We start from the raw sequence: 26,787 nt of genomic DNA, 5'->3' as shown, positions 1-26,787 counted from the left end.
TTAGGCTAACTGGTCTACAATTCCCTGGTTTCTCTCTCTCGCCATTCTTAAATAGCGGAGTGACATGCGCAATTTTCCAATCTAAAAAGGAATGGTTCCAGAATAGAGAGAACTTTGGAAGATTATAGTTCAGGCAGCTGCAATGTGCTCACCTACTTCCTTTAAAACCATGGGATGTAAACCATCTAGTCCAGGGGATTTGTCACTCTATCTTCATTACTGTAATTTTACTTAGGTTAATTTTATTGCGTCCCTGTCCCCAATTCAATATTGGTTTCCTTGGGATTACTGGCATGCTATCTATCCTCTACTGTAAATATTGACGCAAAGTAATTCTTCAACACTACCGCTATTTCCTTATCATTTACAGTATCACTGCTTTGTTTTTAAGGGGCCATTGTTCCTGACCACCCTCTTTTTCCTAATATAATTATAAAAAAATCTTCATATTAATTTTAAATATCCCTTGCAAGTTTCTTTTCATACTCCTTTTGGAAGCTCTTACTATCTGTTTTGTGATCCTTTGCTGTTTGTATTTTCCCATTTGCCAGGATCTGCTATTTTTTGCATTTTGTATGCTTTTTCTTTTAGGTTTATGCTGTCCCTTACCTCTTTAGTTGTCCATGGCTTTTTTTTGGCAAGTAGTACCCCTCAGAGGTATAAACTGGTTCTGTATCACATTAAATTATTTTGTAAACATCTCCCACTGATCTCATGTCATTTTACCCATTAACAGATTTATCCATCCTCCACCATCTCCAGCGTGATCCCACCAACAAACACATTTTCCCCTCCCTTTTCAGCATTCCGAAGGGACAGCTCCCTCCACGACACCCTGGTCCACTCCTCAATCACCCCCAATAGCTCCTCCCTACTGCACTTTCCTGTGCAAGTGCAGGAGATGCAACACCTGCCCTTTTATCTCTCCAATTCCCACTGTCCAGAGCCCCAAACACTCCTTCCAGCTGAAACAGCAATTTATTTGTACTTCTTGCACTTTATTATACTGTATTCGCTGCTCACAATGAGGTCTCCTCTCCATTGGGGAGACCAAATGCAGATTGAGTGACCGCTTTGCGGAACAACTCCGCTCAGTCCACAAAGGTGACCATGAGCTTCCAGTCGCCGGTCACTAATTCCCCGCTCCACTCCGATCTCTGTCCTTGGCCTCTTACACTGTTCCAATGAAGCTCAAGGAACAGCACCTCATCTTTTGATTAGGCACGTTACAGCCTTCTGGACTCAACAATTTCACACCATAAACTTTGCCCCTATTTTTTCCAGACGGCAGCTATTGATAATTCTGCCATTCCCATTTGCAGCATTTAATCACTCCTGCCTTGCACCTTATCACAGACCGTCCCTTTTGTTCTTTCCCTCCTCCTTTCCCTGCCTAAAACCGGTTTCATCTCTAACTTTATCCAGTTCTGACAAAGGGTCCCAGACCTCAAACGTTAACTGTTTCTCTCTCTACAGATGACCTGCTGAGTATTTCCAGCATTTCCTGTTTTTATTTTGGATTCCAGCATCTGCGGTATTTTGCTATTGTAACAGATTTTCCCAGTTTACTGTGAACAGTCTCTACCTCAGCCCCTTGAAGTTGGCCTTACCTAAATCTAAAATCTTAACAGCTGTTTCGCATTTCTCCCTTTCAAACGCTACGTTGAACTCGATCCCGTTACGATTACTATTGGATAAATGTTCCCGCAGTTAGGCTGTTAACTAAATCTGGCTCATTACTAAATCTAATATGGCTTGCCCCCTTGTTAGCTCTAGGAAATATTGTTGTCGAAAACTATCCCAGACACACAAGAAATTCACTACTTTTCGAAAAGGTGCTATTCTGCTCATCTCAATCTATATGAAAGTTAACTCCCCCATTAAAATTACTCTGCCTTTACTACAAGCAAATCACACACAGGCATTTTCCACTGTTTAAAATGAGTTCATCAGTCACCTAAGTACTCATTTTTAGTGTGGAAGCAAGTCATCCTCGACACCAAGGGACTCATCATCATCATCATACGCAGTCCCTCGGAATCGAGGCAGACTTGCTCTAAAAATGAGTCCTTAGGTAACTGAACAGTCCAATACGAGAACCATAGTCCCTGTCACAGGTGGGACAGATAGTCATTGAGGGAAGGGGTGGATGGGACTGGTTTGCCGCACGATCTTTCCACTGCCTGCGCTTGATTTCTGCATGCTCTTGGCGATGAAACTCGAGGTGCTCAGTGCCCTTCCTCCACTTAGGGCGGTCTTTAGCCAGGGACTCCCAGGTGTCAGTGGGGATGTAGCACTTTATCAGGGGTATTTGAGGGTATCCTTGTAACATTTCCTCTGCCCACCTTTGGCTCATTTACTATGAAGGAGTTCCGAGTAGAACGCTTGCTTTGGGAGTCTCGTGTCTGGCATGCGAACAATGTGGCCTGCCTAGCAGAGCTGATCAAGTGTGGTCAGTGATTCAATGCTGGGGATGTTGGTCTTGTCGAGGACACCAACGTTGGTGCATCTGTCCTCCCAGGGGATTTGCAGGATCTTACAGAGACATCGTTGGTGGTATTTCTCCAGCGACTTGAGGTGTCTACTGTACATGGTCCATTCTCTGAGCCATGCAGGAGGGCGGGTATTACTACAGCCTTGTAGACCATGAGCTTGGTGGCAGATTTGAGGGCCTGGACTTCAAACACTCTTTTCCTCAGGCAGCTGAAGGCTGCACTGGAGACGGTGTTGAATCTCATCATCAATGTCTGCTCTTGTTGATAAGAGAAGTGAGATATGGGAAGTTGTCCAGGGCTGTGCTATGGATCTTGAATGGGTGGGGGGTGGGGTCAGTGCTGAGCGGCGAGGACAGGCTAGTGGAGGACCTTTGTCTTACGGATGTTTAGCGTAAGGCGGGGAGCTAGTTGATTGTGAGGTGGAGCATGGCAGCGAGGAAGATCGAGAGGAGGGTTGGGGCGATGGCACAGCCCTGTTTGACCCCGGTCCGGATGTGGATTGGGTCGGTCATGGATCCGTTGGCAAGGATCACGGCCTGCATGTCGTCGTGGAGGATGGTGACGAACTTTTGGTTCCATCTGAAATGGAGGACGCTCCATAGACCCTTGCAGTTGACAATGTCAAAGGCCTTTGTAAGGTCGAAGAAGGTCACGTATAAGGGCTGGTGATGTTCCCTGCAGCTGTCGCGCTGTAAAAATCATGTCCGTTGTGCCCCGTAGGGGACGAAATCCGCACTGTGACTCCGGGAGGAGCTCCTCTGCCACAGGGAGAAGACGGTTGAGGGGGACGATAGTGACGACGTTCCCAGTGGCTGATAGCAGGGAGATTCCTCTGTAGTTGCCTCAGTTAGACTTGTCCCCTTTTTTAAAGATGGTCACGATCACGAAAGACTTCACACACAGGCATCTTCCACCGTTTAAACTGAGTTCATCAGTCACCCGAGTACTCATTTTTAGTGTGGAAGCAAGTCATCTTTGACCCCGAGGGACTATCTAATCTCTACATTTATACAATCTAGCATTTCACATTTGCTACCAGGGCGCCTGTACACAACACACACATCTTAAATCCTTTCTTGTATCTTCAGTCTACCCATAACGTCTCCACTGCTTGCTGTTATATCTATCTATCTGTCCCCCTAATTATAGAATTCCCTACAACTGCCACATTACGCTTCCACTCCTCCTCTGACCCGACCCCTCCTCTCCCTGACAGCCTCCTGCTCCAAATGTCAGATTTCACATTCTGGCTGTCCTTCCACCAATCTTTATTCTTATCCTCCCAGGTAGCAGTTTCTGTGGATCCTTGTTCTCTTTTTACCTGGGTTCCCCATAACTCTTCACACTATCGTGTGCATAAAAGACAATTGTGTGCTTGAGATGTTGCTCTTGTCACAGCCAACGGTGACATCAGCATGGGTGGCGTAGGTATACTCGAGTGGAGCTCGGTCCAAATTTCAGTCACCCCATTGCATCCATACCTAAACCCGTGCACAACAGGCAGTTGTAGCAGGTCTTTAACGAGAACAAACCACCGAGACATCTCACAAACAAGAACAAACCACACCATCCTAAGAATATAATTTGGAGTATTGGTGAATAGCGTGGGTGAAATTATGAGGACTCTTATCTAGTCTAGACCTTTAAAAGATAGCCCTAGACAAGTAAATGAGACATCAGAGCACTCAACTTCCAATGAGAAAGTTGCATAAGTTTCAAATTAGTTCACTATGCTTGCCGTGCAAAGAAAGAGGTATAGAACTTGCTCTTGCTCGCTGAGCGAGTATGATGCACAGCCAGCAATGTAACTGGAGTACGCGAGTTGTCCTGTACAGGTCTTGGATTAGTATTTAGTGTAAATGCCACTTATGTGAACTTCAGCTGCTCCAGTCCTTCCCTGCCCCTACTCTCTTTTAGCCAGGTAATAAAAATAATCTAATTGATACAGTAGATAGGTGTTTGTAAATTACCATATTAAAGCTGGGAGTGATTTAAAAGTCAATAAACTGAAGTAGCATTACTGTAACACTCCCATTACTGCTGTGTCTTAATTTACTGTTGCATGAACAAAATAATTATAATTTTTGAATTGATTTATCTGTAGGTAGGAGCTTGGTCAAGAAAGAGATCTTCCTTTGGTGTACATTTAGTCAATTTGTAGGAAGTTTATTCTGTAAACCATATGATGTCATGCATAGACATCAGCTCTCTCTCTCTCTTTCTCTTATTTCCAGCATCTGCAGTATTTTGCTTTTGAGCAACCAACGATCTTACACAAAGAGGAAATTCCTGGCATTTGTAAACAGGCTATGAATATTCCACTGAATTGAGTGGTTTAAATTCAAGTGCATTTCTTCCTACATTAACGGTCACTATAACTGCATAGCAAGGAGAGCAAGTATTTTCCACTTTTAAGATTATTAGAAAAAAATTACAACTATTGCAAGCACGATTATTTATAACTGAATTCAGTTGGGTGTAAAGTATTAGCAAAATTGGTAAATAATGAAAAATAAAAACAAGTTTTTATTAAAATATATTCTGAACATTAACAATTTTCAATGCACTCTACCACTTCCATAAAACAATGACTCGCAACTGCAACAACCTGGCAACAGTGTATGTGTACACATCATAATTTACACTGATGCACTATATGGCTTCTGCATAAAATCATCTTTTATATTGCAGATAGCCAACATAAGCAGAAGACCACATAATACCAATTCTAACATGGTAGAAGTGGCAAAACAGGACATTAAAATGCAAAACACCAACACTTCTCCCTCCTTGCCAGACATTCAAGTACCTTTTAAATGCAAATTTGCTCAATTTTGTATGGCTTCAACTAGAGTGCATTTTTGTGATGTAAATCCCTCGCACACAATGCAAGCACAGGGGGGGGAGGAGCAAAACTTTGCCTTTCACATGCCACTTGCACCCTGAGAATGTGGGGCATCAGTGCAGTGAAGTGATGGTCCTGTATGCGATTTATTGTAAACACCTATATTTGAAGTTCTGCAGTGGTATAATCTTGGTAGAAGCTGTACCAATGCAAAGCTTAAAAAAAAAGTGGAAATTCAAATTTATTGTTAGGTGCAATGCTGGATTGATATTTAAAGTTAAATCATATTAAAAAGTCATTAAAATGGTTGAGCTTTTATTAAAAAAGTAATTTTTTTTTAAATAAACGATTTTTAAAAATCCAGCTGTAGAATTTTAAAAAGCGAGTCGCTCTCATTTAAGTGCATTGAGCAATCGGTTTCAGATTTAAATACAAGTGATCTGACACTTACTATTGAGCAGCTGGATATTTAAAATTGGGCGATATTATAGAACAAGGCTGTCGTGTCAGTAGAGTAAATGACGGTGGATTGAGGGATTTACTTGCTGTCACTAGAAGCATGCTACTACTACGCAAATGGTTTTGCTGATGTCTACAAGTCTAAAATAATAATGTCTATAGCTTGGTATGTTAGACTAAGCTGAACAATCAAACTTATAAATCTGCAAGAGCATGTGCAAAATTGTTACCCCAGCAATGGGCACAGTCCCATTTAACCTTTGATTATGGTAGCAAACGAAGATAACAATGCAAGTAGTTCACTATGCAAAATATTGTAAATGAAGCTCTATGTATCAGCACATTTGTTTAAATCTAGCTCATAGTATTTAGGAAAAAATTGTTTAAAAAAAAACCAGGTATGGATTGTGAAAGCTACAAAGTAAATTCATCAAAAGGTTTGATTTGCTTCCATGAAACTGGCTCACTGCATTTTTTTTTAGTCTTCCATCTGAAGTTCTTTCTTCAGGCTGAAAAAATAATTTGGATTTTAACTCTTAAAACATGCTACATAAAAAATAATTCATGCAAGCAAAATGATAATTAAACTTACCTATTCAAGTAAGCATGAACATTGTCATATCCATGATATTTGGCCAAGTAAACAAGGACACCTGTAGCGCAGCGACCTTCACGCTGTCGGCAGAAGCTACAATTGCAGATCCCTCTACAAGGTGGACAATGCCAGTTCTGATTAGGGAGGAAAGAGAATCAGGATCAAGAAACCATTGTTAAATTTTCTAGACAGCCCTTTTATTGCCAGTTAATTTCCCCACTCAAAGATGTGTCAAAGCTTCTGCACTCCAAGTGTTCCACTTTTGTTCAGAAACATGTTAAAATAAAGTATGTTGCAATATCACACTGAAATAGAAAATTACTTTTTTGCAGTGACATACAATGCAGTTTCTATTGATTCTCATTAGGTTGCTCATTTAGCAAGGGGCTTAATATTTGCATTTAACCCAAAGGAAAGTTGAGGGAAACAAAAAGACTGCATATGACTGAACTACAAAGAATGATTAAATTCAAGTTAGTTACCCGTAAATCAAATTTTTCCATTATTACTTTCTAAATAAACAAACACACTAACCATAACAACGGGGGAGGAGCAGAGAAGCTCCTCAGATACATTCACATGATTAAAGGAGCCGATTGTAAGAACTAGGAGCAGGAGTAGGCCAGACAGCCCCTCGAGCCTGCTCCACCATTCAATATCATGGCTGATCTTCAACCTCAACTCCACTCCGCCTGGTCTCCATATCCCTGGATTTCCCTAGAGTCCAAAAATCTATGAGCCTTGCTTGGCTTCCACAGCCCTTTGGAGTAGAGGGTGCCAAAGATTCACAACCCTGAGTGAAGAAATTCCTGAGACTGAGACCCCTAGTTCCAGACTCTCCAGCCCGGGGAAACAACCTCAGCATCTACCCGGTCAATCCCCCTCAAAATCTTGTATGTTTCAATGAGATCACCTCATTCTTCTAAACTCCAGAGTATAGGCCCAATCTTTCCTCATAGGACAACCCGCTCATTTCAGTAATAAATCTAGTGAATCTTTGTGACTCTAAGGCGCACACATCCTTTCAAATAGAGAGCAAAACTGTACACAGGTATGGTCTCACCAAAGCCCTTTACAATTGTAGTAAGACTTCCTTACTCTTATACTCCAACCCCCTTGCAATAAAGGCCAACATGCTATTTGCCTTCCTAATTGCTTGCTGTGTCTGTATGCTAACTTTGTGTTTCCTGTAAGTGGACACCTAAATCTCTCTGAACAGTTAATAGTTTTTCACCATTTAAAAAAAAAAAAATTCCATTTTCTATTCTTCCTACCAAAGTGACCTCACATTTCCCCACATTATATTCCATCTGCCACCTTATTCCCCACTAACTTAACCTGTCTATGTCCCTTTACAGGCTCCTTGCGTTCTAACCCTCACCGCTTAAATTCCACCTAGCTTTGTTTCATCAGCTAAACCTGGATACATTACACTCGGTCCTTTCATCCAAGTTATTAATATAGATTGTAAATAACGGAGGCCCAAGCACTGATCCTTGCAGAACCCCACTAGTTTCAGCCTGACCAGCAGAAAATGACCTGTTTATCCCTATTCAGTTTGCTGTCAGTTAAACAATCTTCTACCCATGTTAATATATTACCCCCCACCCCCCCCCCCCAACCCCCCTTACCTTATAGAATATGCCTTCTGAACATCCAAATAGACTACATCCACTAGTTCCCCTTTATCTACCCTGCTAGTTACATCCTCAAAAAACTCTTAATAAACTTGCCAAACACGATTTACCTTTCATAAAACCATGGTGACTCTGCCTAATCATATGATGTTCTAAGTGCCCTGTTACCACTTCCTTAATAATGGAATTCAGCATTTTCCAGATGACTTGAGTCAGGCTAACTGGCCTGTAAATCCCAGTTCTCTCTCCCTCCTATCTTGAATAATGGTAGTTAGCTTGAAAAGAACAGTATCATATACACATGTCCTATTATTTTTAAATCTAACTAGATCAATAAAGAGACAATTATTTTTAATACAAATATGAAATAGCTCTACTATAGCTGGACTGAAAAAATACTACTCACAGGATCCAGTAAAGCAGCCCTAACAAGTTCACCATAGCGGTTGCGAAGACATGGACCACAGAACTGTCCTCTGACTCCTATGCATTCTGGGTTTCGACAATTTGTTTTTGTATCAATCGTTTTTTGACGGCATTGGTGGCAAGTGGAACCCTGCAAGAACAAATACATCCATGTATGTGTTGATAATTTTAGAAGTAAAACATACCCCATGATTACGTGGACCAGCATAGCACAGAGAAATGCTAATGGTTCTAAATGATTGTTTCCATCAGCACGTTTCCTTTTACAGACCTCCCTTTAGCAGTTTATATTACAAATTTTCTTTGTTTCCTTAGCTTCTTCATTGATTAATATGCAAATCTCAATAGATTTTAGGTTCAAACTCCACCCAGACAATGAATAGATAAGATGCTATTATATGCAGCCTCTCTCCTCAGTTTCTGTTTTGCTCCTTCTTTGCAGCTGCTTAGTAGATGTTCATGCTGACCGTCCAATTTCCCAAGGTTTCATTTTTTGAGGGAGGAGAAAAGGCGGCTCGTGTTTTACAACTCTAGACTGCTTAGGCAACAAGGACAAATTAGACAAGAAATGAGGTTGGGAGATAAATGTTTTGTTTCAGACCAGTAAAATGTTTTTCAACATAGAAAAAACATATTAATAGTTTAAAAAAAAAAAGGCAAATAAAACCCAGCGGTGAACAATGTTCCCTTTAATTTTTTGCGCTGCGCAGCCCATTCAAATGTCCGGACATATGCGTTATTTCTCTTGAAAAGCTGGAGGGCCGGCCTGTGCGGGACCTCCAGAGTGCTACATGGCCGCGCAGCTTAAAGGGAACATTGGCGGTGACTAGCTCTATTCCAGTGGTTGCACACCTTAGCTTCAGATTCCCTTGTGAATTAAGGGTTCATAACTTTTTTTTTTAAATTAAAAGAAAATCCTCAAATGTAACATTGCTTTAAAATCAGAATAGAAATGTAATACTAAAATGCAATTTATGTCAGATTAAGGTGTTGCAAAATATATTAGCAGCACTATAATAAAGTGTACAAGTGGATGGCCAGAGTATGAATGCAGCCCACACTAATGGTATAAAAAAAAACGACAGTCCCTCAAAGTCGAGGAAGACTAGCTTCCACTCTGAATTCTCAGGTGACTGTACAGTCCAATACGGGAATTACAGTCTCTGTTACAGGTGGGTTGAAGGAAAGGGTGGGTGTTGCGACTGGTTTGCCGCACGCTCCTTCCGCTGTCTGCACTAGTTTTCTGCATGCTCTCGGCGACGAGACGCGAGGTGCTCAACGCCATCCCGGCTGCTCTTCGGCCAGGGATTCCCAGGTGCTGGAGGGGATGTTGCACTTTATCAAGGAGGCTTTGAGGGTGCCCTTGAAACACTTCCTCTGCCCACCTGGGGCTCGCTTGTCGTGTAGGAGTTCCGAGTAGAACACTTGTTTTAGGAGTCTCGTGTTGGATATGCGGACGATGTGGCCCTCCCAACGGAGCTGGTCGAGTATGGTCAGTGCTGGGGATGTTGGCCTGATCGAGAACACTGACGTTGGTGCGTCTATCCTCCCAGTGGATTTGCAGAGGCAGCACTGGTGGCACTTCTCCAGCATGGACCAGATACAGTATAAAAAGTCGTCTCCTGTGGGCTGTAAAGGGTCTTCGAGCAGTCTTATCACCTGAATGTTCCCCTCCAAATCTTGCTTAGATGTACAACCACCATTCCTTAATTGTTGCTGGGTCAAAGTCAAAATCCTGGAACTCACTACCGAACAGCATTGTGGGAGAACCATCACAAGGTCTGCAGCAATTTAAGAAAAACCACTTCAGGGCAATTAGACATGGGCAATATATGCAGTCTTCCGAGCGCACCCACATCTTGAGCGCAATTTATTTATTTATTTATAAAACTGAAGTGCAGATGTGGGTTCACAGCATAAAACTGCTATTTTACAATCCCACTCAATGATTATTATTTGTGTTTCTCACCACAAAGTTGCAGCTAAAGCAAACAGTTTCAGGGCAGAACTGGAGCTGTTCTATCAGCCAAACTGTTGCGAGTTTATTAAAAAGATTCTGTGTACTCAGATTACATGGCACCATTTGAAAAAAAAGCATGGAGTTCTCAGTTTCCTAGTGAATATTCACAACCAAAATAATAAAACAGATGAACTGCTCATTTATCTCGACTATACAATGTTATATTTGACTGATGCTGACATAAGAACATAATAGGAGCAGGAGTAGGCCACCTGGCCCCTCAAGCCAGCTCCGCCATTTAATAAGATCATGGCTGTTAGATCTCTTAATTTCCAATGAAATACGAACTTCAATGGTAGTTTTAACTTTTTAATCTCGGCAGAGTGTAACAAACTGCTTGGCTTCAAGCCAGGTCTTTGTTTTTACTGAGACACATGGTCAAAATGGCTGTACTTTATACCTGGATCAATTTACAGAAAAGAACTCGCCTTCTTTGACCTTATTGGCTCAATTGAAAGTCTTTTAACGTTTTATTGGCTCACTACCCAAGGTCCGAAAATGTCAAGTTGATTGATGAGTTAATGCAACATGCTGAGCAGCACGTAGCAGCCTTGACTTGGGGGTCTGTGAATTTTCACAGTCTGTCTAAATGAGCCTGTTTGAATACTCTATCAATGGCTGATCTGATCATGGACTCGGCTCCACTTCCTTGCCCGCTCCCCATAACCGTTATCGCTCAGAAATCTGTATCTCCTCCTTAACTATATTCAATGACCCAGCCTCCACAGCTCTCTGGGGCAAATTCCTTAGATTTACAACTCATCTCAGTTTTCAATGGGCAGCCCCTTATTCTGAGACTATGGACTAGAATTTCCCCTGGGATCGCCCATTTTGGACAAAAATGTAAATTACCACCCTGTATTGCCCGTTTCACTTCCCGATTATCACCGCCGGTAATTTCGGCCTACAATTACCGCCGGCATTGCTGCAAATCGCTCACCCACATTTGCCGCCCGGAAATCACCCACCGCTAATTTCCACAAAAAAAAATATTTCTTAAGGCCTGTTACCGCCCGCTATCGCTCCAATCACAACCGCCCATTTTTAAAGTACTTACCTGACTTGGGGCCCAGCGTTATGCATGATTCAGTATTGCCAGCTTGGATATAAACTTCAGAGTGGAGATTACTAAAAACTTTTCACCATCATAACAGGCTGGTTGATCACTCAAGCTGTTCCGTCTTCTCCAACTTATTTTAAATCACAAAGCCAGAAACTTTAAAAGAGCCGTCAACTAGACACTAATCTGACCGTAAATGGTCACCAACACCATGACCTGCAACAGCACAGCTGAAACAAGGCACATTTCCAGCAGGGAAACTTCAGATACTTGTGTGTTTTACTACAGTCTGCTATTGGCACTTGCAGGTCATTTCAAAATTAAGAGGGATGTTGATAGAGTAAAATAGGGAGAAGCCGTTTCCACTGGCAGGAGGGGGCGATCGCAGGAGCAATACAGCAGAGCCTGAACCTGCCTCAACCCACTTCAACCCAACTGGGAAAGGGGGGAGGGGGGAGGGGGGGGGGGGGGAAAAGAGTGTGTGGTGTGGTCATCAGAAGAGGGAACTAATTTGTGCTTTCTCCCCCACCCCATCTCAGCGGCACTGAGGCAAACTGCAGCACTCCTATTGCTGGCCCTGCCTGTGAACAACCAGCTCAGCACTGGCCAGGGTTTACCACCTGTCGTCTCCCTAGTCGCCTTGGCTCAGGCTCAGTTCCACGCTGGGCAGCGAGCATTTGAAGACAAAAGTTCCAGCCTCTAATGCAATAATGTCAAGACACTCGCACAGTGCCATCACGGAGAGCAGCATAATAGCTTTTTTTCGATTCCGCTTACATACTTAAAATGCCAGATGCACTAAACATCCTGATTACTTCCGAGAATTACCTTGGGGGCTACTACAAAGAGCTACCAGCACAGTCACAAACAATATCAAATCCTCATGTGATACAGCGAAGCTGGCAAGAACCTTCAAATATTAAATTTCAACAGGCAGAGAGTGTTATTAAACAGCAGACGGCTCCAGGCGACACTCCCAGAGCAGGCTGCAGCCTCACCAGTCCACACAATCCAGCAGCTTCACTGACATATTACACGATAAATATATTTTTAAAAATAAACGGTGGTGAGGAATATACTTAACAAGCTCCACTCTTGATATTATGCAGGAATTGGAGCAAAAGAGGGTTATCGGACAACACTGAAGTAACAGCACAATCCTCCACCCACCTCTGCAGTTTGAAGCTGTCCAGTACTGTCCAAGTCTTCTCTGCGCATGTGCAGGGTCACCCTTGACCTAGAAATTGCGGGAGAATGGCCGCGCATGTGCAGAGAAGCTTTTCCGGCCATTTTGTACAGTGGCGCTGCTTGCCTTTAGTAAGGCAAGTAGATCGCAGAGTTTAGGGCCTCCACCGCCGCCCGCTCCTGCCAGCTCTCAGAACGCTCTGCCACCGCTGACATTGAAGAGCAGAAAACCACAGGAGTACACACCAGCGGTACAAAAAACGCAACTGCTTAAATAGAGAGACCAAAACTGTATGCAGTACTCCAGATGTGGCCTCACCAATACCCTGTAGCAGGACTCCTCTGCTTTTATACTATATCCCCCTTGCAATAAAGGCCAACATTCCATTTGCCTTCCTGATTACTTGCATACTAACTGTGTGTTTCATGTACAAGGACCCCCGGGTCTCTCTACTGCAGCACTTTGTAATTTTTCTCCATTTAAGTTATAAATTTGTTTTTCTATTATTTCTGCCAAAGTGGATAACCTCCCATTTTCCTACATTATACTCCATTTGCCAAATTTTTGCCCACTTAACCTGTCTATATCCCTTTGCAGATTTTTTTGTGACCTCCTCACAATTTGCTTTCCGACCCATCTTTGTATCAGCAGCAAACTTGGCTACATTACACTCTGTCCCTTCATCCAAGTCATTAATATAGATTGTAAATATTTGAGGACCCAGCACGGATCCCTGTGGCACCCCACTAGTCCAGGATGCTGCTCCCTTGTGCAATTCGTTACTCGCTCATTTCAATCATTCTACTCTTAAACTACCAGGCAAAACTACACAAGATGTCCATCAAGAAACAAAGATTTATTAGCCCCAGGGATTGTGTGTATGTGTGCTTGGAAAGGAAGCATTCCATTTAAAGAAAATAGCTGAGTCAACACCACTTATTTCTGTTACACACTAACACTTTTTGCCCCCCTTGGTTGATGGTCTATTACAACCATAAATGTGCTGCAATGCTGGAACTAGAATATATTCAGTCATTTCAATTGGGATGAGCAGTGAGAGATATTTTAGGATTTGATTAAAATGCTTTTTGGTATGCTGCCTGCCCTTCTCAATCCACCAGTGTTCCCAATTGCTTCACTGTAATAGCACAACTTCTGACTCATGAGCAATGCCACAGGACATCGACTGACGTGGATTTAACCTTTATTATATGGAAATAAGGGAAAGCTTTTATAATAAATACTAGTTACCTAGACTTCTGGTGTGTGGAAAATGATTTTTTTTTTTTATAAACTTAAGTGATTAAAAACTACACAAGATGGAATCTGGTGATGCGATATAAAAATACTATAATAAATTGTATTTTCTATTTCAAGTACATACTGCAGAAAAACTTACCGTGGCCTTATTATAGACCTTTTCTTTAGCTGAAAAAGAAATATTTTCCAATTCCTCCCGAGTGATGTCCTCAACTGGTCGTACCACATGTGGGATGGCAAGTATGCTGGGTCGGCTTCTCCTGCGAAGAGGCATTTCATCCTGTGATGGTGGGGAGAGAAGAGTGGAGTCACAAACTTGATACAAAGATCACAAACTTATTTCAGTAACCTACAAATTTTCCGTAAACAATATTAAATATACAGCCTCCTAATCAGATAGTTGAAAACTGATTAAATGAACAGATGTTTTCATTTTTGACTATGTGCAGTGCTCAGCACAGGCCAATACACGGAGACAATAATGCGACAGTCATTCAGCCACAGACAGGCAGCTGGGGATTGTATGAACACTTCAGTAAACACAGGGCAACAATTAATCCATGATAGATCTGCTGTTTGGTCAGTCTGAACCCAATTCCAAATTCCAACACCCCCATGATGGCTGATGAGTATTTAAAAGTTCACATCGGTGCTTTAGTTTCTCTTTTGAGGATTACGTCAAGATACATTGTTGGGAATAGCTGCCAAGGAAGCATTACCCTGCAGCTGGCCTTTGTTATACCTTACCTGGAAGTGGTTCTGGTTGATGGGAAAATATTCTGCTCTCACATACATTGTTCCACAAAAAATATATTTCTACTGCATTATTTAAAGATCAGATGCATTTGACAACAGTAATATTGAATGCATTGTACCGGAGTAGTCTTCCTAAAGTGTGATGGTAAAAACCCAAATACTCAGTTAGGATTCTCAAAGTGGATGCAATTTTCAAGCCACATTGAGATCCTGAACTAGTTTGTGATCCCATTGGCTGCAAGCGCCAATCCAATAGTTTAGCCCAGGCCATTATCCAAATGAATGTAGACACTAGAATGCAGCAATTTCACCATCACTCACATGCACTACTCTACTAATAATTCAGACATTTTCTTCCCTCCCAAAAATCTGAAATGTCTAATGATTAAAATTACGCAATTGCTACAAATGGTATAGTAGCCCTCCAGTGCAATTTGAATTCAGCAACTTTACATTAGCAAGTAATACAAGTTCCTTACCACAAGTGAAGTCTACAGTAGGAACCCAGGCAAGATGTATGCCTACTAATTAAATGAAATTGAGTGGCACTTTGAAAAAGTATGTTAAAACAACTGGTCTTCAAAGCAGGTATGGAAGTTCCACAAAATAATCAATATTAACTACTTGCATTTAATGTAGAAAAACCATCCCTTCAGAGGTATAATTCGACAAAAATGAAAGTCAAGCCAAAGTAGTAAATATTATGAGAAACAACCAAAAGCTTGGTCAACGTGATGTTTTAAAAAGGAGTGTCTTAGAGGAGAAAAAAAAGCAGAGAGGGAGGGATTTCTAGAGTATGGGGTCTAGAGGGCTGAAGGCACAACTGCCAATGTGTGTGTGTGTGTGTGTGTGTGTGTGGGGGGGGGGGTGGGGGGGGGGAAAAAGAGGAGGAGATAATGCTCAAGAAGTCAGTCTGAGAAACAGATAAGACTGGAGATTACAGAGCTGAGATGGGGTGAGGCCTTAAACAAAAGGATGAGAATTTTAAATGACAATGTAAGTCAGCGAGGGCAGGGATGTTGGATGAGCAGGACTTGTTGCAAGATAGAATGTGGACAGCAGAATTCGGGATGAGTTGAAGTTTCTGGAGGATGGGAGACTGGCCAAGAGAGCATTGAAATAAGCGAGTCTGGAGGCAACAAAGGCATGGAGGGTGGAAGTAGGCGGTCTTTGCGATGAGGGGCTATGGGATTGCAAGATCAGCTTGGAGTTGAATAGGACCCAGAGACTGCTTGTGCAGTTTGTCCAAAGACAATAAATTAAATGATCACTGTCTAGGATATGAAAAACGTTCATTCTCAGGATGAATTGAAATATTTGTCTACATAACTTTTGCTTAATTTGTGAAAGCTATTATAAAATCGAGCTTCCAATAGATAAGCTAATACTGAAGGCAAGTTGTTTTCAAACTGCCTGCTAACCTGTAAAGTCAAGTGTTACACAGAGCTTCAAAACAAAATATATTGACTTTCAATGTTTCAAGATTTCTTAATGAGGCATTAATTCCCAAGTGTTTAATTGCAGTCACTGCAGACACTACTGAAATAGATCTATGATTTTTATGAACATAAAGTCTTTAACGGTAAAGGTTATTAGACTTTACAAGTGACCACCAGAAATGCAGATTAAGCTGGCAAAGTCAGTGCACCATGAAAGGTGTTGTTAATAGCAGCACAAATGACTTAATGACTCTACCTCAGAGAAGTCATTATCCAGAAACTTTCTTTTCCTCATAAAGCTGACATTATCTTCTTGCTCAAATGATGGAGAAGGAGGACCATCAATCAAGGATCTTGACCGAGTGTGAGGTCGAGCACTGCGCTCAGGATTTCGTCTAGAAGCATTTTCCGTGAATGCATTTCTTGGTGGACGTTTTGGTTTCTGAAGAATATAACAATCATAGGTAATTTTGCAACTTATATCCAGAATATTATGCACAAGTCCATCAAGAGTCAGAAAGCTGCACCAATCTTTAAATAATGAGGATACTCAAGTTAAACATAATCCTTTGGCAATTAAAAATGTAACTTTGTTAGGTGCTAGCTGTGTTGATTCACAAATATTTATTGAATTTTAACCTGAATATAAAATTGCCTCTTTGTTTTAATTATCCTGCTTATTTTAATATATGGTTTGGTGTTGCCCCATTTTTAATCTGTTATACATTGTACAGTAATCTTTTGGAAAATATAATTTGGTGGACTATTCCATGAACTTCCATATCATTTCTAAAACTTTGGATCATGTTACAACAAATTTAGTTTGTCGCCTACTTACTGATGGTGTCCCTGGAACGGAAACTCTGCGTGGAAAGAGTCCTGGCACAGTCTTCAGCTCTGCTATCAGCTTAGCAAGCTTGAATAAAAACAGTAAGATGTAAATACATTTGATATTCAGGCATTTATTATCTTTGAGGATTTTACAATAGACTGTTATGTAACATAGAATTTACAGCTCACAGGCCATTCAGCCCAATTGGTCTGTCAGAGTGTTTTATGCTCCACACAAGCCTCCTTACTTGTCTATTTCTTTCTCTTTCATGTATTTATCTAGCTTCCCATTAAATTTATCCATGCTATTCACCTCAACTAGTCCATGTTGAGTGGTGAGGCGAATTGTCCAAGTTCCACATTCTAACTACTCTCATTTCTCCCAAATTCCTTATTGGATTTATTAGTGACTGAAGCGAGTTCTCTCTCTTTTTGCTCGTTCTTTGATTCTCCGTGTCCTCTTCCATTTCCCTTTCTGGGTTTTCTTTTCCGATTCCCTCTGATCCATTCTACCCTCAGTTACTCTAATTTAGCTCAGAAATATGAACACAGGAACAGGAGTAGGCCATTCAGCCCCTCGAGCCTGTTCTGCCATTTAATTAGATCATGCCTGATCTGTATCTTAACTCCATCTACTTGCCTCGGCTCTAAATTTTAATACTCATGCCTACAATTAGCCTCTAATTTACCTCAACCTGCACTAAACATTGATTTCTTAAAAAAGGCACAGGTCAGGTTGAACTGTTCTAACAGAGCAGCAGAATAATACATGATTTTTTTTTCCCCCACTCTTATTATCTTCCATATCATTCACCAGCTTAAGAGGGAAACAGGCAAATCCCACAAATCTATCCCTTCATCTCCATTTTTAAACTGCAGCAGGCAACATTCTGTTGTGATTCCAACATTTTCATATAGAATGCAAACACCATTCATACGAGGTTTAACATAGCACCAGCACAGACACAGTTGCATCAATCTCCTCCTTGTGTGATGGAATTTCTAAGCAAAATTATTTACAGTAGATATTATGCAATATTTACCATGGCTTTGTTTTCTTTAATATTTAGAGCTCTCTTCTCTAGAAAGCTTGTTCCTCTGGGTTCATCCAGGTCAGAATCAGATTCAGAAGCTGACTCCTTATTTAAGGCAAAACGAGAGTCTGACATTGGAATATTTTTGTTTTTCCGAGATAGAAATCGGAAAGCCACACGTAATGGAAAAGAGCGTTTGCTCCGTGTTTTGGGAGTCTTTCCAGATGTGTCATCCTCATTAGTCATTTCCTCTTCTGATTCCGATTCAACACGCTAGAAAACAAAATAATATCAGATTTCCTTAAACAATTTGTACAGCATTTGAGTATTTGCTCTAAACACATATTCACTAACAGCACACCAAAATACAAATTGTAATCAAATGAAAAAGCTACAGATAAATTTCAAGAATTTTTTAAATATTCTACACTATTTTATTGAAAGTTCCAATGCAGCCTTTACTTTCATATAAAATTAAAGCATTGAGCAGGGTGTGAACAATGCAAATTCCAAAAGTCAAACAAATCCCTATAATATTCAGATGCTGCAAGAGAAACATTCAAAATATTTACAGTTTTAATTTGTTTATTAAAAAAAATTGGTCTCACACTGATGTCATGAGTTGACTATCAGAATAGAGGCAGCTCACAAACAAGCCAAGATCATTTCAGTTCAGCTTATCTCGACCCCAACTGAATGCAACAGTGTATGGGTGACAATACAAAAAGATCATTGCTAACATTTATTGCGTCATTTTCAATAAATATCATGTGGTATAATAGCGCCAATTGAAACAAGAGAATTATATGACTTTTGCAAAAATATTTTGAGTTGTTGATTCAGGATTGTGAATACCATACTGACATCAAATTATTACAAAATCTGGAACTAGAAATTGTTGTAAGCTATCAGGATATTTAAATGGATTACAAATTGTGAGCTATATTTATGTTTAATGAAGTTTCACTGCCCAATATACCATTGCTTCCATCACATCTTTGAGGTCACTTTCAGAAAAACCATCGAACGATTCATTATCAGAATCCTCATTAAAAATCCGAGCCAGCTCGTCTGTCAGGATCTCTGCTTGGAATTTAGCTTTCTGAGAAGAAATAGAAAACTTGTTATATTATAGCAAACTATCATATTACAGGTAATTGTAGTCGACTTCTTTTGCATTCACAATCTTAAATTACACTTACACTGTTCATAAAATTGTCTGAAGCAAAACTATCACAGCTATCATCTGATGATGATGTTTCCATGGGAACCAATGCCACGTTTCTGAAGTCTTTAAATTCTTCCTTTCCAGAAAGGTCTATCTGCTGCAAGATAAAAAAAATACAATCTTGAATACCTTTTAAATAATTTCTTTAGTGTCAGGTTTTAATGATACGAGTTGCAAGGAATTCACTTTGCATAACACATGGTCCTACTCTGAATCTGCTTTGTGCTATGTAAATGGAATGCAGAGCCAATTTATTCTAGCTTTGCAGACCGGCTTTGAGATTTGTAGATATTTATCATCAGTTGTGCTTATTCGATATTCAAATAGCATGTTTAGGTTGGTTTGAGTAACCAAAGTAGACAGATAAAGTTTTTGTTGCATACAGAAATCTGCAATAGCAGCTGGAACATTCACAACTAGGAAAAGAGCAGCTGATCTGCGATAGTAACGTGAGCTGAATGCAAATCAAATGGAACTTCAAACTGCATTTCTTTACGATTGCAAATTTCACAAAAATAAAGTAACTGTTTATTAAAACTTAATACATCTCCTAGGAGGATTGTAGAGACAGATTTTTTGTAAGCTAATTTCTGAACCACTACAGTTCTTATGCTTACATTACTGGCAGCACGTAGGTTTAAACACTAACATACTGAATAAAGTTCCCAGTTTCAGATACAACACTTTCAATTATATGCAATCATTAATTAACTTTTTAAAATGTAACGGTTGCAAATAACCCAACTTTCACCTTTAAATCAATGCAACTAACAGATGCCCCAAGGTGAGAATCGAACAAACTAGAGAAAAAAGGTCACAGATGGGCTTTATTTGCACTCTGACCTAGAGGTGGTTGCATGGTTTCCAACAGACATTACAGCCTACAAGTCTTTTCAAGGTTCCCCACAAGCAACGGGGGAAAAAAATCATGCGTGGTGCCCCACTGGGCTTTCACATTTGAAATGGTAATGCCACTAGGCCTTTCAGATCATTACCAGGATTTCATCAACACAATATATCTGGAAATACAGAAGAGCCTGGAACCACTCTTCCTTTCACCACAAAGGAAACCCATGCTTTCCTACAACATAAAGCCTCAAGTTAAGATTTTAAGCTACAGCTTGCATTTCTATTAAAGGGCAACACCACACGTTTACAAGGCACTCATGGGTTACTTCATTTATAGTTTTGATACACAGGTCTCAATTCTGAAAAGGAAGGGTCTACATCTAAAATGTAAATTTTTTTTCATGAAATTCAATCGAATCTAGAAAAAAAAAGTGACTGAGCAGTACATTTTCTTACAGAACAATAGAACCAACAGCCTGGCAGGTAGCTGCAATAGGAGTATACAGTATAGCTGTACTCTTAAAGATAACCAACCTACTGAAATGAATAGAATTACTCAGTATTCAACGACTTAAGTAACGTCCTTAAGCCAAGTAAAGTCAAATATCTGTTGTGGGTAATCCACTGAAAATAACATTAGGTAGCAAGGTTTACATACCTAGCAAACATTACACCCGTAGGGATTTAGAAAAGAGCACCATTTGATGCCAATGTTTATTTAAATTTTATTCAGTGCAACAGGACAAAAACAGCATGTGAGCTTTTAACAAATAGACCTTGACTTTCACCAATATTAAAAACTGATCATCAATATGCCTCTCTCCTATTTATTTTTTCCTCTCTAACAGCAAGTGCTGATGCGGTATTAATAAACCTTGTAATGTGAGGGAGCCAAATTAACATGCACAGTTAAAATGAGGGAAAATGGCTTAAGCACCCTGGGTAATTGACTTTGACAGTTCAATTCCTAATAATGTCAAGATCATTAATTCTTCCAAGGCTGCTCCCACACCGAGTTCATTGGTACTCAGTTTAAATACAAATATTCACATGACTTATCCCTAAAATATTAAAAAGGCAAATTAATAGGCAATTCTTTACCAGCGAATGCTAGACTTGTGGAACAGGTTGCCAGTTCATGCGGTGAATGTTGATTGCATTTCTTCAAGAGAGAGCTGGACTGGTGGTCAAGATGTACCCTGTAATGTGTCAGGGTCAATAGGGTCTCCTGGACCTGTTTTGATCATCTAATTTGTCAGGAAATTCAGACTTTTCCCTTAATTGGGCTGGATTTTTATCTGTTTTCTCACCTCTCCCAGGAAATGGGTAGGGAGTGTCTGAATCATGATGCACAAGGCACTACGGCTGTATGGGACAGGCTTGATGGATCAACTAGACTTTTTCTGCCCGCCATTTAAAAAGAAAATCTAGTTTAAATAGTTTGACTTATGGGACAAGTAATGATGGTAAAATTACTTCTAATTTCATTAAAAAGGTGATGAAATCAAATAAATTCAAAATCTAAAAAAAAATTTACATTTTAGATGTAGACCCTTCCTTGTCAGAATTGAGACCTGTTGTACTTCCAGCATTTCAATGCAAGAATAATGCAATAGCTGTACTATCATTTAAAATGGTTTTGTAACCCAATTAGTCAATTGTGATATTTGTTAGTATACTGATAAACAAATGGCAATGCTATGACAAGCTTTTACCAGATCAGGAAATAGCAGCTATATTAGCAATCAACATATATTCCATTAATGGTACAAAAAGTTCTCATTTGCTTTGAATGGGTCCAATGTGCAAACACTGAATTAAACATCACCTTATGCAGATTAACAGAATGTGAAATGATGTACACGAATGTCAATTATTTCTCTTCGCTTTTTTAATTAGTTTTAGGGATGGTCATTTAAGGTACGCCCAAATATCCCACAGCAATAAAGCTACCAGTTAAGTGGGCTATGTGTGGGGTACTGCCATTGATTAACAGAGTCAAATGTTAAAGATCACACTATAGACATTATTCCTACCTACAATAGAAAGTATTCAAAAATGCAGAAGTAGATACGCAAAACATTATTGCTCATGTTAATTAATCTACTGGATATAGTAGCTAATTAGCTCAACAAGGCCATTTTGTTATTAATGCTGGGATGGCTGCCCGGCTTTTACTGATGGAATTTGAACTTGAACAAGGAGGCCATTTCAGATAATGTAGATAAGTGTGCAGCAATGTTCTACAAAACAAGATGGAAGGGAACAAACACTGAAAATGGTCTGCAGTAGTAGGTATGGGCATCAATTTTTAAACGGAGTCTATTAGGGAGTTCAAGGAGGGTCAGGTGTTCTGTCCATTTGTCATTAAGTTTCTGTGTTTGGCTTCCAAACATCATTTCAGTTGCTTTACACTAAAAAGACATTTTCTGCAAAAATAGTACGGTTTTCTTTTACGTAGCCAACACAGTCTTTCAACAGTAAGTAACTGTCAAATTTACAATGAGACCTCATTACAACAGTGACTACACTCCAAAAAGTACTTCATTGGCAGTAAAGTGCTTTGAGATGTCTGTAGGTCGTGAAAGGCGCTATATAAATCCAAGTCTTTCTATCAGGAATGTCAATATTTGCAGTGGGTTTCCCCCATACTGAAAAGTCTGTTACGATAATTAAATTTTGAAAGACTTAAAACAATTAGTTTCTTTAGCTAGAAATATTTGGGAGCAAACCCTACACTTCATCATCTGTAAATTTTAATTAATCCACATCAAATCTTTTACCAACATTTTACACTTAACACACAAAATAATGATTACTACTGTAGTATAAAGAGACCACTGCAACTCTCCACGTACTTTGGAGAACTTGGAACAGAAAAAAATTTCAATTAAAAAGAACACTATCACTCGGCATAATGGTGAGCATGTGAATTTTTTAATGCTGTGTCCACTTTACACCCAGTTGTGCAATTATTGGATTCTGTCTTTTCAAGCTTGGGTTGTATCTAGAGAACATTGAGCCATATAATTAAACTAGATTAAAAAAAGTGTTGCCTTTTGCAGGTTTATTGCTGAAGCTTGTAGTGTTGGGAAAAATTTGAGGTACCAATACGCTCAGAGAAACGACTTCTGGCAATATATATTAATGCATACCACCACAAGTATTTTCCCCCAAGCATATTGGTACCAATGCTAAATAAAGTTGGTGACAAAACAAACTAGATTTTTTTTTTAAAGCTTTGATTAAAATTCTGTGGCTGAATTGATAGTGAATTAAAGTATAAAATTTCTTTAAAAATCTGAAGTGGGCAAAAGGTATGGGGAAAGAGCAGGGAAGTGGAATTAATTGGATAGCTCTTTTAAAGAGCCAGTACAGGCACAATGGGCCAAATGGGCTCCTTCTCTACTGTAAGATTCTATGAATCTATGTTACTTACAACTGAATTCTTGAGAACCAGCTTTTGTTTTCGTCTTTGCTGATGGTCTGTTTAAAACACTAAACAGACAATAGGACGATGGGTCTGTATTTAGTAGGCTGAAGGGGTTGCCCAAGTGTTTGGCATGAATTAACCAGTGGTGCTGAGCTCTACTGCAACGAAGGTTGCATCAACTTTAAAGTATTGAGCCTCAAAGTAGGTCAAATTAAAAAGTTCAGCACACATCGACCCCATGTAGTGGCATCTCATACACCAACTTTAAAAAAATATATATCTTTACCTTGATTTCTTTCACAAGTACTAGAATCCAGCCCACCGGCAAGACCACTAAAATCTTTTCCAATTTGATAACCGGGAAGGAGCAAGAGCCACATTTTCTGGGTCACTGTACATTTGCTTTGGTCACCAGTTTATAGTCAAAGCAGAAAAGGCCATTCAGCACACTGAAGTTTGTCTTTCTCACCCTAGATCCAATTGTATTCCAAACACTCAAAATCTGTATTTCTACCCATCTTACCTGGCAGTTTATTTCAGACTTCTTTCACCCTTTGTGAAATGATTCCTTCTGGTAGCTGTTGTAATTTTTTTTTAAATTTATACTTATAAATCTCTGGTTATGGGACTAAGATGAGGAATTTTTTCCTAAAAGGGTTGTGATTCTTTGGAATTCCCTACCCCAGAGCTGTGGATGCTCAGTCGAATATATTCAAAGCAAAGATTGATAGATTTTTGGATATTAAGTTAATAAAAGATTATGGGGATAGCGTGGGACGGTGAAGTTGAGGTAGAAGATCAGCTATATTACTGAATAACAGATCAGGGGTCAAATGGCACATTCTGGAATCCAGAACTAAAATTTAGCTCCCATTTGTGACTACAAATAATGAACTACTCCCAATATCCCCGTCAGGCTCAATATTTAAATATGTATAAAACAAAAAGCTTTATACAAGTAAAATTGCATTTGAAACAAGAATGACTGCAAAAGCTGCTCTTTAATAGTTGAAGCATTGGTCTTCAACTTTACTCTTCCTGAAGTAATGGAAGGACAAAGTTTCAACCACACCGTAAACAGATTTCCACTGTAGACAATTTGAAGCGCAATGCTTCAATACATTTTTTTAAATTCTGACTTTGGTCGGGGACACTTTCCAGGTGGATAGAATGTTCAGCAATCGAAAGTGGTATCAGCATCGACCCCAAACAGACCATACACAAATATATAAAAGGTCGATCTCTGCGGGTCGACTCTTTCTCTCCAGTTCAGTGTTGGATGCAGCGAGCTCACAGATTTCATGGTCAATTAAAGGCCAGCTGATTGAAGTGCCCCATAGCCAGCTATATCTGGCAGAGAGAGGGGGGCGCCGTGAGCTAGTGAACCAGTTCATAGTGAGCAGACTTTAGCAACACCAACGCGGCAAGCCCGCCCCATAAAATATGAAAGTAAACCCGAGTTTTGCGCGGGCACGGGCACCGGGCTCGGCCGCGCGCTCCGGGACCTGTCAATCATCGCCAACTTTTCCCGCGTCAAATCTGATCACATGACCCGGCGCTCAGTTTAAACCCCGAGTCCAAAACTCAAAGCAGAGATTTTCAATGAAACGCGAAAAAATGTTTTTTTTAAAAAGTTGCAGCTCCCGGCTTCATAACGGGCAACAAAGCACAATTAACAAAAGTTATTAAGGTCGGCTACTGATGATTGTTTGGCACTTAAAAACAAATCTTAGGAAAAGAAAACGAATGGTAATACTTCGAAAGTTTAAGTATTTCGAAAGTTTAATTAAAAACATTGTTAATAACCAAATAGAACAGCTTAAACACCAAGGTATTTAATATTCTCCAAAGTAATGCAACTGCAGTAAAAGCGCTCTGCAGCGAAAGTTCTCTTTCCTCTCAGCCGACTGCAGAAACGGATGAATGCAACGTGTACCCTTACCTTAGAGCGCAATTTCTTCATTTTTGTTTTAATTTCCAGAAAGTTATTGCAAACGGCAGCAACTTGTTTGCTACGGAGCGGCGCGCCGACTCGGAGTGTCCCTACCGAGAGGCGGAGCCGCGTCCGGATTTCGCGCGCTGCCTGAGCCCTGAGGTTGCGGGGCACGGGGCGCTGCAGGGTGAGCATGCACCTAGCCCGCAGGGTGTAAAACACAAGGGCGTTACTCTCTGCTTTTATTGCTCATATACTGACTAGTTATTAAGCACAGAGAGCCTCCGCCTCCGCCTCCTTTTCGGATGAATATGCATGACATAAGGATGGTGGAATTAATTTTTAAAACTTTGCACATTTGGATTCAATTCAAAAACCCAACCCATCAAACAAATATTCAACTTGATGTGGCTGTAAAATAAATTATGTTTTATTCACATAACCCGGTTCTTACCCACCGCCAACGATTATTAAATGTCCACCCTCTACTTACTGCAAAACGACTGAAACTGATCGTTTTACTGCACAATACCAGCTTGTGTATATATATAGCGCCGGCAGTAAAACGTCCCAAGGTGCTTCAGAGGAGTGTTAGCTAACAAAATTCACACCAAGCCACAAAAAGATTAGGACAGGTGACAAAAAGCTTAGTCAAATGGTAGGTTTTAAGGAGTGACAAAAAGGGTAGAGAGGCGGAAAACTTTCGGGAGGGAATTAGTTTAGGGCCTAGGCATGAGGCAAGGCAGCCAATGATCAGGAAATCAAGGATATGCAAGAGGCCAAAATTGCCGGAGTACAGATCTCTGAAGGGCTGGAGGAGGTTACAGAGATAGCGAGGGGGCGAGACCGTGGAGGGATTTGAACACCACACAATCTTCACTTAGCAAAACCATAAGTCAGGTAACATGAAATGATGTGTACATCTCTTTATAAGCAAAGTTAAACCAAAGTAAGTTTTGATGATCAGCCTTTTCCTTCAGATGCTTCTTACTGGGTCTATATTTTTAACATTTTCTGTTTTTATTTCAGTTTTAAAATATTGCTTATTTTTATTATTACCTCTACTAACATAAAATGTTAAAATGTCATCTGGAAAAATATTAAAGGTATGTTAAATATTAACTTTAAAACTAATATAACTAGTTATGATATAACCTAATATAATACAGGTAACTAAAAAAATTAGAATTTTCAAAAAGTCCAATACAGCAATGTAAACCAGTGTGTAAAAATAAAGGAATATTGCATCAGAAAGCTATAGGGAACAGTACTACTAAGTCTGCTCCTGTCATCTCTTGATA

The 26,787-nt window shown here is 40.1% G+C and overlaps 1 protein-coding gene across 2 annotated transcripts; it reads right to left on the bottom strand.

Annotated features, from left to right (window-relative positions):
- Nucleotides 1-4,994: 4,994 nt before the first annotated feature.
- Nucleotides 4,995-25,685, bottom strand: cdca7a (cell division cycle associated 7a). Of its 2 annotated transcripts, none has more exons than XM_070875736.1 (10): nucleotides 25,496-25,685; nucleotides 19,246-19,368; nucleotides 19,023-19,145; nucleotides 18,053-18,316; nucleotides 17,017-17,094; nucleotides 16,435-16,620; nucleotides 14,123-14,263; nucleotides 8,438-8,587; nucleotides 6,392-6,528; nucleotides 4,995-6,308 (listed from the first exon to the last, which is right to left on the bottom strand). In XM_070875736.1, exons 1-10 carry the CDS (start codon nucleotides 25,679-25,681, stop codon nucleotides 6,278-6,280), a joined length of 1,419 nt encoding a protein of 472 aa, XP_070731837.1. In that variant the 5' UTR covers nucleotides 25,682-25,685; the 3' UTR covers nucleotides 4,995-6,277. The 2 variants fall into 2 exon arrangements, with proteins under 2 accessions (XP_070731837.1, XP_070731838.1); XM_070875737.1 differs by lacking the exon at nucleotides 25,496-25,685 and adding an exon at nucleotides 24,077-24,973.
- Nucleotides 25,686-26,787: the final 1,102 nt, after the last annotated feature.

The sequence above is a fragment of the Pristiophorus japonicus genome, chromosome 3 (assembly GCF_044704955.1).
Source record: "Pristiophorus japonicus isolate sPriJap1 chromosome 3, sPriJap1.hap1, whole genome shotgun sequence".
Classification (NCBI taxonomy): domain Eukaryota; kingdom Metazoa; phylum Chordata; class Chondrichthyes; family Pristiophoridae; genus Pristiophorus; species Pristiophorus japonicus.
This window is presented reverse-complemented; position numbering and strand designations above follow the sequence as displayed.